The 18,163-nt window shown below is 41.3% G+C and overlaps 1 protein-coding gene across 1 annotated transcript; it reads right to left on the bottom strand.

The window, feature by feature from the left end:
* Positions 1–6,217: 6,217 nt before the first annotated feature.
* Ppp1r15b (protein phosphatase 1 regulatory subunit 15B) lies at positions 6,218–14,959 on the bottom strand. Its single transcript, XM_027945666.2, has 2 exons — positions 12,566–14,959; positions 6,218–8,826 (listed from the first exon to the last, which is right to left on the bottom strand). The coding sequence occupies exons 1-2, from the start codon at positions 14,471–14,473 to the stop codon at positions 8,605–8,607; spliced, it is 2,130 nt and encodes a 709-aa protein (XP_027801467.2). The 5' UTR covers positions 14,474–14,959; the 3' UTR covers positions 6,218–8,604.
* Between the last annotated feature and the right edge of the window lie 3,204 nt (positions 14,960–18,163).

The following is an 18,163-nucleotide window of genomic DNA, read 5'->3' as shown; positions in this document are numbered from 1 at the left end:
GTTCAATCTCTAATACCCCTCCCTCCAAAAAAAATTCAATTTTATACTTAAAATTGGTGAAATGTATTGTATGCAAATCATGGCACGTGGGGAGGGGCCTATCTGTTGGAAGAAGGAGACTGTGGAAATTGTCACTTGAATTAGAGAGAAGTGAACTGTGCACTTAAGATGTTCTGGTCATTGTGCTGAGGACCCTTCACCATGGGACACAGTCTGCAGGAGGAAATGGAAACCATAATTACAATTCAATGTGACATGAACAGTGATACAAAGATGCACAGGGGGCTGAAATAATAAAAGCAAGATGAAAAACTCTTCAGATGGATGGACTCATCATCACAGAAGCCTTTAGAGGGGAGATGAAACCTGATCAAGGGAGATAAATTATTCCCAAAGGACCCTGATGGGGTCTATAGGAGTGTTGAGAAGGGACATTGGCTTAACATAACGTCTCGTCCCACTGGAAACAACCTGGGAAATTAACTGCAAGAACATGCACCTGCTTCCACCCTTTGACTCCCCAGCAGGACTCTTCTGCTGTAATTCAATACAGTACTCCTCTAGACAGCGCATTCCCTCAGGTGATACTGGGTTCTACCTGTCCAACTGAGCTGGGACTTTTGTGCAGGTTGTCCTTGGGAGGGAATCCATCAGAGATGGATGTCTAGGAAAGGCATCAACCAGAAGTACAAAAACAAAACCAAAAACCTCCTATGTCAATTCCAAGAGGTAGAAAAAAAGAAGCCTCTATACTCCCTATTTCGTCCAATCAAGCAGAAACAAAAACAAAGAAAAGCACCACAATAGCACAGTTAAAAGTTGCCCCAGCCACAGCAGGTACAGGGAAATCACATGCAAACACATAATAATGGCCTTCCAGTCTGCACACCTGGAAGTGGCTTGGGGACAGCCCTCACCTAGGTTTGATTTCAGTTCTTGTGGAGCCCCTAGCAACCTCCCAAAGAGTCCTAGATATCTACTTGGCCTTGGCTATTAACTCCCAGAGGGAAAAACAGCCCAATTGATCTTGAGGTTTCCTCCTCTTTCTATGCCAGTCAGAGTGATGATTCTCCATTCGGGAAACAATATGGCACCCTCTCCCTCCCCCCAAGGGAAATGACTGCCCCAGCGCACAGGAATGTGTCAGAAAATGGAATGCTGAGCAAACAGGTGAGATAAAGTGCTCACTGGAAAAACTCCAAACACAAAACCCATAAAATACTCTATCAGCCTCTTAGATCTCACCTCCAGTCTCCTGAATCACCTTATCCATGTCCTTCTCCTCCTGGGTACATCAGGAAAGAATCAGTTATTTGTTATCAAATACAAGTCTTGGTTCTCCAATGAAAAAACAGCCTCCACTTTTGGGTAGTCACTACAAAAAGGTGGAGTCACAATGGCCAGCAGACCTGGAATGGGCAGGACAGGGCAGAATGTTGATGCACGGAAGGGAGGACCTCCAAGGAGCAAGAGCCATCAGATGTGAATAGTCAGGGCCATCGGGAGCCCTGGTAAGTATTGCCATCTGGTGGGCTAAATGGAGCATTGCAGAACCCAAAGCCCATCTGCCAAAAAGGTGACCGTGAAGCCCTGGAGTGGTGAGAATACTCTGCTACTCTAATACTTAATATTAATTCTGGAAAAGAAAGGCCTCAGCTGATTTGTTCACATATTAAATTCATAAATTAACATGTAGCTTATTAATGACACTCAAATTAATGGATGTGGTATCCCCAGCCACTGTGGAATTTGTAATTACATTCTATGAATTTAGTTAGAGCTTTCTGTAGCTTTTCTCTAAGGACCTTTAGGTTCTTTGAATCTACATCATCTAGGATCATGGCACATTTCTTTCTGATCTGTCATGGCTGTGTTGATGAAACTTCAATAAAAAAATTTGTGACTATATGAGAGATGATTTTAAGAAAGTGATTAAGTCATTTAACATTTATTGAATATAACAGGCACAGTTCGAGGCTCTGGCCCATAACAAGATCCTTAGTTTTGTGGATTTTATAGGCCACTGAGGGTTGGAGTAGACAAGAACAACTAAAAATGTTAACCAGATGAGATCAGAGTGAATGTAATTCTTTTTTCTTTTTTTGTCCCGAGGACTAATCCCAGGGGTGCTTTAGCACTAAGCTACATTCCCAATTCTTTTTCTTTTTGATATCTGGGATTGAACTCAGGAACACTGGACCACTGAGCCACATCCCCAGCCCTATTTTGTATTTTATTTAGAGACAAAGTCACAATGAGTTGCTTAGCACCTAGCTTTTGCTGAGGCTGGCTTTGCACTCAAGATCCTCCTACCTCAGCCTCCCAAGATGCTGGAATTACAGGTGTGCACCACTGCGCCCAGCCCCAGTTCTTTTTATTTTTAATTTTGAAACAGCATCTCACTAAGTTGCTTAGGTGCTGACTAAACAGGGTCTTGCTAAGTTGTTGAGGCTGGCCTTGAACTTGAGACCCTCTTGCTTCAGTCTCCCAGGTAGCAGAGATTACAGGCATGTAATTGCCTGAATGTAATTTTAAACAGTAATATGAGAAGGAAAGGACAGTTGGGGAATAGGATTGATAGGTCTCTTGGAGGTGATATCTGAGATCCAAAGAGGGGCTAGTCTTTTCATGATGAAATTTGTTTTTAAAAATAACCATTTCAGTACATATATTCCCCATGAGTCTTCTTCAAAATTCTTTCGGGATTCTTTGGTTTTTGCCTTCAGAGCCAAATTAAAACAGGCTTCAAAGGCCAGGTGCGATGGCGTATGCCTGTAATTCCAGCAGCGCAGAAGGATGGAAGTTTCAAAGCCAGCCTCAGCAACTTAGTGGTTAAGCACCCCTGGGTTCAATCCTGGGACCCAATTTAAAAAAAAAAAAAAAAAGTCTTAACTCAAAGCAGCATTATCATTTCATTACCACCTCTTTCTTTGATCCTGAACAGCTTTGGGATGTTTCTGAAAGTTAATCAGGTCTCAAAGTGCTAACCTTTTGGTGGGTAAAGCATAGAAGAGTCAAGAACTCCGCAAGTTCCTCTCTTCGTTTTTTTTTTTTTTTTTAACTTTTTTTAATGCTTATTTTTTAGTTTTCGGCAGACACAACATCTTTGTTTGTATGTGGTGCTGAGGATCGAACCCGGGCCGCATATGCATGCCAGGCGAGCGCGCTACCGCTTGAGCCACATCCCCAGCCCAAGTTCCTCTCTTCTTATCAGACAGTTCCTCTGCAATCGTGCTGTTCTTTTTGTGTCCTCTAGGTAAGGAAGTCCTCTAGGTAGAGGTCCTTCTAGGTAAGGACGTATACAACAGTAGTGAAAATAAAATATTCAACTATACAGTCAGGAGGAAACTTGAAGGATAGTAATGAAACAAAAAGGAGGGCAACAGAATAAAACCTGAAAAGTTGCTTCAAAGCTTCTTCCTGAATAGGGTTCTAGATCTTACAGCAAATAGCCTGCTGGTCTCATTAGATCTCTATCTAGGGTATCCTCCCCATGGGTCAAGCAACCCACTTTACACAAACCATTTCCCCTCTCTGCCTGGTGAATCCACCAGTGGTTACATAGTAATACATAATCCCTATCTTCATCTGCATGCCCCTTCCACATGTGTACAAGGATTTCTCTTTAAATTTGCTGACGTCAAACTTGCCACTGAAACTTATTAGTTGAAAGCACCATAGGTCCTGCTTGGTGAATTCTCAAAGTGAGCAGGATTGAGAAAGAAATGTCTTATTGTGCCTATTATTATAGATCTCAATACCATGATACTTCTTTTAAAAAATATTTAATTAGTTGTTGATAGATCTTTATTTATTTATATGTGGTGCTGAGAATTGAACCCAGTGCTTCACATGTGCAGGGCAAGCACTCTACCACTGAGCCACACCCCAGCCCCCCATGATGCTTTTTGTATTTTTTTGGGGGGGGGCGGGGGAGGCACAGGTACCAGGAATTGAACTCAGGAGCACTCTACCACTGAGCCACATCCCTATACCTATTTTGTATTTTATTTGGAAACGGTCTCACTTTTGCTTATTTTGTATTTTATTTGGAAACGGTCTCACTTTTGCTTAGTGCCTCATAGTTGCTGAGGCTGGCTTTGAATTCATGATCCTCCTGCCGCAGCCTCCCAAGCTGCTGGGATTACAGGCGTGTGCCACTGCGCCCAGCTGTGTGTGTTATTTTTTTTAGCACTGGGGATTGAACTCAGGGCCTCATGCATGCTATGCAAGTGCCCTACCACTGAGCTACATCTCCAGTCCTGCTTTTGTAAAGTTTTAGCTGATGGGCTGGGGATATAGCTCAGTTGATAGAGTGCTTGACTTATATGCATAAGGCCCTGGGTTCAATCCCCAGCACACACACATACACACACAAAAAAAGTCTTAATTGACTTATGCAGACCTATGTCTCACTGGAGCAAATTTAGGTTAGAAAAATCCTAATTACTGATGTACACAGTTAGCTAACATTTATGTCCTCATTAGTTAAATGAAAAAATATCAACTCTTTTATATACATATATTTTTTAGTTGTCAATGGACCTTTATTTATTTATATGTGATGCTGAGAATGGAACCCAGTGCCTCACACATACCAGGCAAGTGCTCTACCACTGAACTATAACTCCAGCCCTCAAACATCTTTTTAATACATAAAATTCTCAGCTCAAAAAGCACCTGGAGATATTTTTTTTTAAATGTAGGACTGCCTATGTATATCTCTGTATTATTTTATAAATACTATGCATTTTATGAGAAAAATGAAGATAGTTCCATTTTTATTTTGAAAAGATATATAGAAGAACCCAAAGGAAATGTCTCCCTCCAAAGGAGAATATGACAGAGACCACCAAATTCCCAAATCCAGGGCTGGGAACATAGCTCAGTTGGTAGAGTGTTTGCCCTGCATGTACAAAGCCCTGGGTTCAATCCCCAGTAACACACACACACACACACACACACACACACACACACTTCCCAAATCCATGTCTGAGATCAACAATTAAATATTTGCTTTAAACTTTCTGCAAAGTAAAAAGGAAAAACTGTACCATTTCTATAAGATACCAGGATAGAAAGAGCAATAAATCTGGCTTGATGTGAATGTGGCTATTTTATAATGCTGGGGGAAAGAGCAAAATATGCTTAATTCTATTTCTAAAATGGAAATAAAAATATAACCTAGGACTGTCAGTTCAATTTGTGCTAACCATGTTGGATGCAGTGGCACACATCTGTAATCCTAGCAATTCAGGAGGCTGAAGTAGGATCACAAATTCAAAGCTAGCCTTAGCAACTTGGTAAAGCCTTAAGTAACTGTTTCAAAATAAAAAGTAAGGGCTGGGGTTGTGGCTCAGTGGTAAAGCACTTGCCTCACATGTGTGAGGCACTGGTTTGATTCTCAGCACTGCATATGAATAAATGAATAAAATAAAGGTCCATCAACAACTAAAAAACGTTTTTTTAAAAAATAAATAAAAAATAAAAAAGGGCTGCGGATGTAGCTCAGTGATAAAAGTCTCCTAAGTTCAATCTCCAGTATCAACAAACAAAACATCTTGTACTAACCACTCACTTTTTGAAATTGTTTTCTTTCCTCCCAATTCAGAAATATACCTAACTTTTCTTCATTAGCTAGGAAGATCCAAAGGCTTGAATTAAGAATGCTATTATTCCTTAATCCGTTAGTAGGCTTGATTGAATGTTTGTATTTTTTTCTGGGTAAAAGTTTAAGTTTTTCCTAATGTTACATCACATTCATTTAATTTCATAAATGGGAAAACCCTGTGATTTACCAACTTTAAATAACAATGCACAAAACTAAGAAGCAGATGATTTCCCTGTAACTTAGGAGAAATGCTATGCTCCGCCCATCATGTGACTTTCACTGCTCTGTGAATACTCCATTTATTTGACAGTTTTCTTTGTGGTGGAACTCAAAGCTAGGGTCATTTTAGAATTACATCTTTTCTCTTTGAAAGGACATTCATACTCTCAGAACTAAATTCTCCCTTTTCATTATTAAAATGGGATCTGCAGTTATGATACTCATCTGACCACACTTGCCTTCAACGAGCAGTGGTGCAATTTACATGTCACAGAAACTGTCCAACACTTTTAAGTCGACAGTGTGCCTACAAAAGGATTCAACCCTGAAAATTCTGCTCAGAAATTCCAAAACCAATATACAACATAAAATTGAACCAAAATATCATTTAACATTTTAATAATTGCAAATATATTTATTACAATTTACAGGTTAGTTAAGTTATATACACAAATATAATTTTAGCTATAAAATCCCAACTGGTTACATTTAAATCATATTACATTTAAATTGAAGAAGCCAATTTAGAAGTCTTCTAGTCCCTTAACTTCACCTTCCTTAAATTATATAAAAATAAAATCTGATAGTTTTGATTTCAAGTTACAGAGGAGGAGGTGTCATTATCACATTTTGTCACTCAGAAATGGAAATTTTACCTGTCTGTACAAAGTCTTTCACAAGCTACATTGACACGTAAAGCACCATTACAAGACTTTAATGTATAAAACGTTGAGTTAAAACCTCCTAGGATTTTAAGATTGGGGGAGGGGCTTATTTACTTTACCATCTAGGAACGGGATGAAATTGACTTGAATTTTTTCTCCTCCAGGTCAATATTAAAATGGTCCCTTCTGTCCTACTTGTCACCATCCGTTCCTTCCTGAAGGAGGATAGTAAATGGGAGAATTCTTAACCAAGCTCTTATTCTTTGACAGTAAGGGCACAATCCCAAGGAAACAATTTTCCAAAGTCCAATGAATGTAAAGATGTCCCATCAAATATGCAGAGTACTAGATTTCGGAAACACAAAACACAACCCAGTGGCTGAACAACAGCATGGTTTAGTCAAAAGAATGTCTAGGTATTGTCACCAAGTCTAGGCAAATGGTGCCTGCTTCCCAACAGACAGCTGGTGTCTGAAACCAGCCTGTTCTCATGGTGTTTATTATACTGGACTCTGTAAATGCATCTCCCAGGATCACAACTAAAACGGACGTGCACAGAACACACAGAATAAGGGCTCTGCAAAAATGGGACCAACTTTTATGGTGATGCGCTCTCAGTGTGTGTATGAATGAAGATATATATATCAACACTGGAGGCAATTCTTAGAGCAAACCAGATAGAAATAAATTAATGACCAGGTAGATTATAAACTGAGGTAGTAACCCTGCAAGCACTTCTGTTGAAAAATTCATCCTCACACTGAAGTAAGTTCAAAATTAAGCAATCTTCTGTTCTACTTACATTACATTTTGCCTTTACCTGTGGTGAGAGGCACGTGGCAGAAAAATAGACCATTCAAGAGTAGGTTCATATTCCTTCAGCCTAACAGATGCACACCATGTAAAGCCAACCAATCAACATCAAGACTTCAAAAGTAAACTTTGGGCTAAAGATATTAAGACTTTCTAGATGTTAAATCTATAGTTATGCTTTTGGGAAAGTATAGGCTAACCATTGCTTCTCTCATTATTAAAATAGTAGAAAATAATAAACCTGGATATAAACTGAAGTTTATATTTTTTACTTCAAACTTGAAAATTCAGAACTGCCCAGTTCCAAGTTTTTACAGTGTCACCCTGACAGGTTTTTAAAGTGACAGTGCTGAGGCATTATATTAACACTGGATTTCTGTTGACAGTATAATATACAACAAAACCAAATTACTTTTATCTTCCTCCTAGGAAAATTCTTGGCTTTTAAGTTTAAAAAATAAATTCTTATAATGTGATTACTTTCTAGAACATTTAACAGTCTATACCTGTTGAAAGATACAAAGGACCACATTCAACTGGGACCTACAATAACATATTCAGATCCCTCTCCAAAGAACATTTTACGCAGAAATCAAATATATTAGATGTTAAAATTTGGCAGAAAGATGTAGCTTTCCAAAGTAGCAGAGAGTACCGCATGCACACATTCTGTGGCAGTCCTTCGAAATATCTCAAGTAGAACTTGGAAAAAAAAAAAAAAAAAAAACACCACATGTTTTCTACCAGTCATTTGAAAGGGTGGAAACAAAATAATGTACTTTCTGAAAAAAGATAATGTAGTTTTAAGTTGATAACATACACAAGATTATTATTTTTAGCCATAAGGCAGACAGGCCAAATCACTGAAATAAAAAAGTACAGAAAAACATCAAAGCCCATTAATTTCAGATGTTGGGGGAAAAAAAAAAACAAGAAAAAGCCCAAAGTGTTTTGACAAGCATACATAATTTAAAATAGAACTGAAAATGAGCTCTAAGCCCTATAAATATTGTTTCCCAAGAAAATAAGTTTTGAAAGTGCAAAATTATAATTCAAAGGTCCCCTTTTCACCTCAAGCAAAGAATGTTAAAAACACATTCAACAAAATCAAAAAAGGAACATTAAAAAATCACACATCCTTCATTATCAGGGCTGACTTAAACCTGCACATTTCTAAGTGGAATATGTTGGGAAAAATTTTTAAAAAGTCAAAAGACAGCTGCCAGTATTTGTGTTAAAAAGAAACCTCTCAAGTAAGAGGTAGTGTATGCTAGGGCTACGGGCTGTCAGCTCATCTTAACGTTGCTCAGAAACATTAAGTCTTTTGAAGCATGTTTCCTGGAGTCTGTTAAACATTCTTTCTCTGTGCTCAAATGTCAAGCAATATCCAATAACATCTTCTGTTTCTTGAATTCGTTTCTGGAACCTGCATCCATCCCTTGCAAGTTCTTCCCATGGTCCTTTGCGATCCTCATCACCACTTATATAATACTCCGTAACTTCTTCAAGGAAGGTTACCTATAAAGACAAAGACTAATTTTAACAACACTTCAGGATCTTAAAATCAGCACTGAAAGCAATAACCCTTTATGCTACTACTTCTTTGTTAAAAAAAAAAAAAAATTTTTTAAGTTGTTGATAGACCTTTATTTTTTTAAATTTATGTGGTGCTGAGAATCGAACCTAGTGTCTCGCACATGCTAGACAAGTGTGCTACTGCTAAACCCCAGCCCCAGCCCCTACTACTTCTTTCTTAAGTCCAAGTATCTTAAATCACCTGAAATTTAAAAAAAGGACACTGTTTTGTTTGGACAAAACAGTGACCAAATGCCCTGAAATTTTCAACTGTCTTTCATATAACTATAGACATCCACACAGTCTCCTCAACCTCAGTCCTTGGCTTTTAGTGCCAAGACAATAAATCCAGATGGTGAACTGAAACTTTTCTGCTATTATTAATTCCTGCTATTCTCTAATCCTTAGGGAAATACATACAGTTCTATAATATTCTTCCCCCACAATGTCAATGTATTTTAGAAAACCACCACTATATCCCTGGAAGGCAATGGCTTTATCATAGCAAAGGCTTTAACAAGATTTGTTTATTTCTACTTCATTTTTCCTTATTTAAAAGAAAATCACTTTCCAGTGCTTTCCAATTTTTGAATCATCAGTATTTTTATTACTTTTGTAATCAGAATACTGAAAACTATTTAGTAAACAAAATATAGCAAAATTAGTACTTTTACTAGTACTAATTAGTACTTTAAGTTTGAATTACTATGAAAGACTTTGTAGTTAAGATTTTAAAATACTCTCTTTGTATTCAGTATACTATCACTATATTTTCAGGTAGGTGTCCCTTATCTGAACTATTTGGGACCAGAGATGTTTCAGATTTCAGAATTTTTTTGGATTTTGGAATATTTACATAAAATTTACTTGGTTGAGTGTCCTAATCCAAAAATCTGAAATCTAAAATACTCCAAAATCCAAAAGTTCCTGAGTATGATGTTGCCACTTCAAAGTTTTAGATTTTGAGTTTTCAGATTAGGGAGGCACAACCTGTACATGAAACTGTGACTATTATAATATACATGATGACATGTAATAAGTAACAGTCCCTACTCATTATTAGTAATTTCTACTTAATCTCCACTTACTTTTTATAAAGAAGTTTCTTTTGGGGCGGGGGTGCAGCACAGTGGTATCATGCATGAGGCCCTAGCTTCGCTCCCCAGTACCACAAAATAAATAAATAAAAAGTCAAATGGCATTCTAATACCTGATCCTTTGTGGTGTATGACATGATTTAAAAAAAAAAAAAAAAAAAGTTTCTGTTTAAGATAGCAAACTCCATGGGCTGTGGTTGTGGCTCAGTGGTAGAGTGCTCACCTAGCACGAGTAAGGCACTGGATTGGATCCTCAGCACCACATAAAAATGAAATACAGATACTGTGTCCACCTACAACTCAAAAATAACTATTTTTTTTAAAAGATAAATACTTGCTTTAAAGTATGTTTAACAGTTACATCAGCTAGTCCCACTGAGGACTACTACTTTCGTTCCCTTTACATCAGGCCGAGGAATGCCCCTGAGGACAATTAGTTGTATGTAACATCTTACTAGTTATTGCATTCTAGTCATTACTCATTCGTTGTGTCACTAAGATAAATAACAACAAGCACTTTATAATGTTTAGCTCTTTTCTAATAACTTTACAATTTTTATCTTATTTAACTCTCACATCAACCCTACAGATATGTGGACTAATATCATCCCCATTGTACAAACAGAAAAAGAGAGGTTAACTAACATGTCCAAATCACACAGCATTTAGGTGGTATAATCAGAATTCAAACACTGTCTGGTTCCACAATCTGCACTATTTTGCCAGGCATGAGGTATTTATTTTAAACTTCTGGATCTGAAGGACATCTTTGAAGAATCAGGCACTATCCATTATTCCCATATACTAAAGAATGGCAGGTAGTCAAAGACTGCCAAATAATTTTATCATACTTAGACATTATCTTTTATAAGTTTTGCATCTGGTTCATAATCGACAGTCTTACATCCATTTACTCATTTAATTTTACTGAAGCTAAAATGAGATTGACTGGAGCCATTCAAAGGCAAGGCAATGAATTCTGAGTTTTCTTTATTCATCTCATTGAAATTTTGCAAAAACTTGGGCTGGGGACATAGAGCTCGTTCTTGGGCTGCAGGAGACCTTGGGCTGGGTTCCCAGCACCACAAAACAATAAATCTTGCAATATTTGTAAACATTTATTATTATTATTACCATCAAGATAAGTAAGTAGATCAAGGCCTTTGAGTCAAGTAACTTCCTAGGTCTGGCTGTCTCCCCAAATCTCTTGGCCCTAAACCAGATAGGAGTGGAGCACACAGGTCTCCAGATGCAAAGTTCTCATTCCACTGCCCCACTCTGCTTCTTTCTTTATGTTGCAGTGCTGGGGACCCAACCCAGAGCCTCATGCATGCCAGGCAAATTGCTCTCCCACTGAGTCACATCCCCAGCCACCCCACGACCACTTTCTTTCTTGCCTGTTCACTCTAAATTGCTCATTTTTGCCAGAGGGGCCTTGGAAGAATAAAGAAAAAGCCCTTTTATCAAGTTACAAAGTATGAACTCAAATTTTATTTTAGAGGTACTAAGGATTGAACCCAGGGTTACTCTACCACTGAGCTAAATCCCCAGCCCTTTATACTTACTTGCAATCCTCCTGCCTCAGTCTCCCAAGTAACTGGGTTACAGTGCCACTGTGCCTAGATAAAATTTAACTTTTAATATGACTTACTCTGCTTCTACAAATTAAGACTACTAGGGCTGGGATTGTGGCTTAGCGGCAGAGCACTCCCCTAGCATGTGTGCAGCACTGGGTTCGATCCTCAGCACCATAAATAAATAAATAAATAAATAAATAAATGTATTGTGTCCAACTACAACTAAAAAAATATTTAAAAAAAAATTAAATCTACTATCATTTAAAGATATTTTCAGCTGGGCACAGTAGCACATGCCAGTAATCCCAGTGGCTCTGAAGGCTGAGGCAGGAGGATTGCAAGTTCAAGACCAGCCTCAGCAATTTAGCAAGGCCCTAAGCAACTTAGCAAGACCCCGTCTCAAAAGCCAGGGCTAACTAGTATTTCATTCTTAAGGAAAAAGACAGTATCACTTCCTGTATTGTTTTTAAACCATCAAAAAGTTTGATACTAAAATTAGTGTTTTCTTTACTGGCAAACAACCAGATACATCTGACTTGCTATATGTTATCATCCCTCCAGGCTCTAATGGACAGGAATGAAAACACTGTTGTCATGCAAATAAATTAAGCATCTGTAAACAAAATACCACAAATAAATCCATTTTAAACCTCTATGGCTATATTAGGACCTTCTCAATTTCTAGAAATTTAATCATATATACACAAGGTTTAATATTTCTGTCCCTAAGAGAGTAAAAAGTTGGAAGAGTCCAGAGCCACAAATCCAAATGAAAATAATGTTTGCCTAACTGCTAACATCTATATACTGGCATCTTCCTTTTAAACAGGAACAGTTCTCTACACAGGAGAGGAAGTGGGGTCATTTGAAAATTTCTCACTCCAAGGCTATGAGCTCAGAGGCCTTCCTCAAAAATATGTACAACTATGCCTAAAAAAGTAAATTGTGCTGCTACATTGAACTATATCCAAACCAGACAAATTATCAGACATGTTAAAAATAACAAACCTTTTTTCTTTTGATATGCATGTGTCTCTCTCCAGAAGGAACCGCACACTGTCCCAGGTCTGGACAATCATTTTCTTGGCCCCCCAACAGTTGCACCTTACAAGAAAATAAGGTGTGACACTCAGAAATGGCCACCATGGACTTGGATGGGCTCTGGGGACCCTGACAGACTTTCCATTTTTTCCCTGATGTTTGAAAAGGAGCCTTAAAATTCAAAAGGTTGTAGGGATCATCAGAATTACAGAAAGAGTTCCACAGTTGCAGGTTTTCTGCCTCATCTGCACTAGATTCCCAATCATCTTCCTCCCCAGAATTAAGGTCAGATGTCTCAGGAAGGATTTCAGACTGGGGACAATTCCCAACATCAGACTTGTCAGACAAATCCCTCCTTGAATCAGAATGGTCTCCAGGAACAACTCTAGCAGCAGTCTGAAGTGTTGCTGTAAAGTTTTGGGGATTATAAGGATCTACACTGTAGAAAGAGTTCCAAAGGTGAAGCCCTTCAGAGTCGTGTTCAAAGTCTGATTCTGACAGTGAGCCATCACTATCAAAACCATCATCCTCAGCTTCCTCCTCCCAATCCTCACCTTCTGAATCAGAACTTGTTTCCGCATCACTGGATGCACCTCCCAAAATGTAATCTATCAATTTGTTACTACAAGCTGGTCTGGCAGAAATGGGAAGATCATCTTCTATGTCTGAGGAATCAACCACACTGACTTGGTCCTCTTCAGGCTCTCTTTCCTCAGGTACCTCACAAGATGGACAGCTTCCAGAATGGTTTTGCTTTTCCAAGCCAAGTGGAACCTCTTTAGTCAACAATTCTATTTTTTCCTCCCTGGGCTCCTGGGTGGTTCCAGGAATGGCTTCCTCAAGGGGAACAGGCTGTGTAGGGTTATCCAAGTGGTGGTTCAGATCCAATCGGAGAAGGTTGTGTTCCTCCTCCAGGCTGTGGTAGCCATTATCTTGGTCAGGGGAGGGTAACTCTTGGCCCTTGCTAGCTTGCTGAAGGAACTCCAGCCGTTTCATACGAAGGTGCTGGATTTCAGGCAAGCCTTCTCTAGAAAGAGGTGGACAGCCCTGCCACGAAGCTGCGGAGATCTCTGCACGCAGTGGCTGGGGATGACAATGATCCTCAAAAAGGCAGCTGCTCTCTGGGGTTAATGCCTGGAAATCAACCAGCTCGCCACTTCCAGCACTGTTCTGACAGCCGAGCTCTAGCTGGGGAAGACAGTCATGGTAGGTGGGGTTCAGCACATAGGAGACGACGTTAAAATTGCCTAAGCGCTGAACTCTTAGAGACCCAGAGGGCACAGAGCCAGGTTCTCGGTCAGGGAACAGACGGGCTTGAAGGCTACCTGGCAACAGCTCCACTCCCCACAGCTGCTGCTCCAGGAGAAACGCGTGTGCTGCAGGGTCCAAAGTCTTTCCCTGGGCTTTAAGCTCCAATTCTAGGTCTGAGGACGAGCACTGCCAGAGGATCCCCTCCTCTAGCCAATTAAGGGAACTGGCAACCGTGCTGTCCGACGGGTCCAGCCGGAGCGAACTCAAAGTTTTCTGCCCCGCGGGGGCAGCTGTTGCCTCCCGTCCCCTCAAGGCTCTCAAGGCGCTGTAGCCTCCCGCGAAATCTAGCCATCTGGTCGGAATTATGCCACTGAAAAGCTGGATCCAAATCAGCAACTTCTGAAGCAAGCTGGGGAGCGGGGAAAGCAGCTTCGCCCAGTAGCTGGTCCGAGCCTCGGGCTGGGAAGAGGAAGGTAGTGTGGGCTCCCCGGAGTTTTCAGGAGCAGGACGTACCGGGAACTTGGAAAAGCCTGCTTGCGATCGCCGAGGAAAGAAGGGCAGCCGGAACCAGGAGCCGGCCGGAGGGGCCGACTGTTTCCGCCATCCATGTGTCGCCGGCTCCATCTTCTTTTTCTTGGCAGTCTCTCGGGCAGACGGCGGAGCTCAGCGGCAACGGGTCGGACGGGACTCGAGAGGAGGCCTAGACAGCCTTGGCCGCGCCCAGCGGCGGGGTCGGGGCTCCAGGCCGATCCCAGCGCCAGCAGAAGAGCCACAGAGAGCAGCGGCTTCGGCAACGGGCGACAGACCACCGAGCAGGGCGGCTCACGCAGGAGGCGACGACCGAGGCGACATCCATCCTGGCGGGGAAGGAGGCGTCCTAGTCCGCGCGAGGCCTCTCCACCATAGATAGGAGCCCTCCCGTGGCGGCGACTTCCTCGGAGACGCGGACCGCTGCAAAGCCCCGAGACCGCGAGACACCGGAAGGGCTGGGTAGGCTGGCCGGTGCGAGTAGAAGCGAAGCCCAAGATGGCCGCAGGGCCGGCGCCAAAGCAGGACAGCCAGAAACCACCGGATAAGACGAAGGACGGCCGGCGTCTACGCCACCAGCCCCACGCCTCCAGACGTCATTTGCAGAGCCCTAGGGGTGGGGGCGGGTCTTTCCTCACACTTCCGCGTGGCAGAGGATTGGTCTCGCCAGAGGTCCCTGTCGGCTTCCTTACTCTGGGTAAAGCAGCTCGCACGCGGGAGGTTGCATCAGCCTGGCACAGGCCGTACGCATGCGCGGCGAATCGCTGCGGTCTCCTAGGAGACCGCGCCCTCCGCCCTCTGGGTTAAAGGCTAGGCTCGCAAAGGTCGGAGGGTTAGAGATAACCAGGGAATCCACGGAGCCGTTTTACGTGCCCTGCACACGGAGAGGGAGGTGTAAACACTCATTTTAGGCTTACGCATTTTGGGATTCAGGGCTATCAGAACGTTTTAGCCGTGGGGCACATGCCTATAATCCCTACAAGATGAGGAGGCTGAAGCAGGAGGATCACAAGTTCAAGGGCAGCCTCAGCAATTTAGGGAGACCCTGTATCAAAATAGAATTTTAAAAGAGCTGGGATGTGACCCAATGATTAAGCACCCCTGGGTCCAATTGTTGAGTGCTAAATACCATCACCCCAAGATCTGAATGAATGAGTTGGGCAATGCTGTATTGGACAAACACAGATTTGGTGGGTGCTAAGACACAAAACATCTGGAGTGAATAATAGGAGCGAAAACCGACTCATTCTTAATGCATTTTTGTCCCCAAAGGGCTTCTAAGTTCTACTTGGTGTTGCCTGGTATCTAGGTTTGAGATCTTTCAACATCCGACTGACATCTATAACCCACCCCAAAAGAAAACTCAAGTGCCTCCCTGTTGGACTATTGTTACAGTGCAAACCGAATTCACAGTGGTGGGAAGAGACTTAGTCCCCCAAACTGTTAACTTTTTTTTTTTTGCTTCCCAGCAGGCAACATATTCAATTTATATTACTTCCTGAACAACCAGAACCACAGGGTACAACACCCAATGTAGGAACACAGGTGACCACACAATTCTGAGAAAAAAAAAAAAATGGCTGGTAATTTTAGATGCTGTATTTGATTCTCTCTTATGAGTTTGGTCTTAGTTCATTTTCTTATTTCTGCTAAAACTTTTTTTTTCTGAGGATTGAACTAGTTTAGTCACACCCAGCTCTTTTTAAATTCTATTTTGATACTGGGTCTTCCTAAATTGCTGAGACTGGCCTTGAACTTGTGCTCCTCCTGCTTCAGCCTCCTCAGCTGCTGGGATTATAGGCATGCACCGTTGCAGCCCTGAAGTCCAGGGACTATTATAGAGGGACTAGTAATTATGAGAACCAGGGCCTGCAGCAAGATCTTTTGCTGGCCAAGGGCAGGCCCACTGCTGCTCCTGCAGAAACCTGCTTCCCCAATTTCCTCTGGGGTCAGGTCTCCCAAGCAGACTATCACGGAAAGGAAGAGTAAATGAAGCACGATTTATTTAAGCCAGAAGAGATAGAACTGACACCATGAGGGAGGGGGAGCCAGATAGCCGAATAACCCATATTAGTGTGCAAGTTTAGGAGTTTATATATGTTTCTAGGTAGCCCATGGAGCGAAATGTATGTAAAATAGGCATTGAAAAAGTATCAAGGCTATTATCTCCTTCCTTTCCATCTTCACCTGTGGGATAAAGGAGTTGGCTGGAAGTGTTCCCGCAAGTGAGCTTCCACAAGTGCATCTCAAGGTCTTTTACATTGAAATAGGCCTTGCAGGTGCTCATTAACATAGCTATAGGTTAACCTCCAGGTGTGGTTCCTGTGTTCAAATAAGAATGACCATTGAGGGCTGGGGTATAGTTCAGTGGTAGAGCGCTTGATCGATTCTCAGCACTACATAAAAATAAATAAATGAATAAAGATATTGTGTCCATCCACAACTTAAAAAAAAAAAAAAGACCATTGATATTCTTGTTCATTTTATTTTATTTTGTGGAGGGCGTACCAGGGATTGAACTCAGGGACACTCGACCACTGAGCCACATCCCAGCCCTATTTTGTATTTTATTTAGAGACAGGATCTCGCTAAGTTGCTTACTGCCTCGCTGGCTTTGAACTCTGGATCCTTGTACCTTAGCAGCCAAAGACGCTGGGATTACTGGCAAGTGCCACCGCGCCTGGCTGACCAGTGACATTCTGATTCATTGCTTTATTGGGCCTTTTGAAGGAAGAGCTACTTCTTTCTACGAAGCAAAAAGGCCCTCAATTTCTATTGTTTATCCTTGTTATTATCCATATCTGAAAATAGATAGTTTCTCAATCCTAAGATCTTTAGAAAAATGTATCAATAACAGGAGTCAGTTTACATAATAGAAAAGCAATCCAAGTATGTGAATTAATTGCTGGAAACCTCTGTGCCTTTTGTTGTAAAATGAGGCTAATGCAGTAATTCAGGAATTGGTGAGAGAACTGCATTCCTAAGCCAGTGCCTAGCCCAGATAGAGTAGCAGCACAAACATTAGCTAATGTTCTGGTGATGTTCTACTTGACAGTCTTCAATTGTTTCCCATTGCCTGCAGAAGAAAGACTCTATTCAGCTTGTGCCTCCAGGGTACTCCTCCAGCCTCCTCTTCCCCTTCTTTTCTTCCTGCATGTTATGCTCTAGAACACTGGATTTATCAGTGCTCCTGATTTCATGTCTTTCCTGGAACAGTTTCTAAGCCAGGAAAGCCCTCACCTTGTTTTCTTATACCTACTCCTGCTTCAGGGTCCAACTCATATGTCAACATCTGCTTGAAGCCTTTGCTGACCTTCCAGATGGAACTAATTGATCCCTCCCAGCACTTATACTATTACATTTTTGGAGAATTTAACACATTGCAGTCTATATCCCTATAAATGTTCACTCCTGCAGGTTCCTGAGCAACTTGAGGGCTGTATCCTAATACCTTTGGTTCCTAAAGTATGGTTTACGTGTTAGGTAGCAGCTAGCCATGAGCAATGAAACGCATGGCAAGGTCAAGAGCGTTTTTTAAATTATTTGAGGGTCTTCTTTAAACTATTTCCAAAGTAGTTTATTGTAGAAAATAAGTAGAAGGAAAGGAGCTAGTTGGAAATCACACCAAGAGAAAAGGATTAATGGGACTGACTCTTGACAGGGTCGACTGAGGTTGATGTGAAGTTAGGAATATGGCCATAAATGTCTCTGATTTTCTGGGAAGGAAGAGTCCTTTAATAGCGCTAGTGCACTAAGGTAACTCCTGACCAGTTACTGACCCCAGTG

The sequence above is a fragment of the Marmota flaviventris genome, chromosome 12 (assembly GCF_047511675.1).
Source record: "Marmota flaviventris isolate mMarFla1 chromosome 12, mMarFla1.hap1, whole genome shotgun sequence".
Classification (NCBI taxonomy): Eukaryota; Metazoa; Chordata; class Mammalia; order Rodentia; family Sciuridae; genus Marmota; species Marmota flaviventris.
The sequence above is the reverse complement of the archived record's forward strand: the minus strand, read 5'-3'. Positions and strand labels throughout refer to the sequence as shown.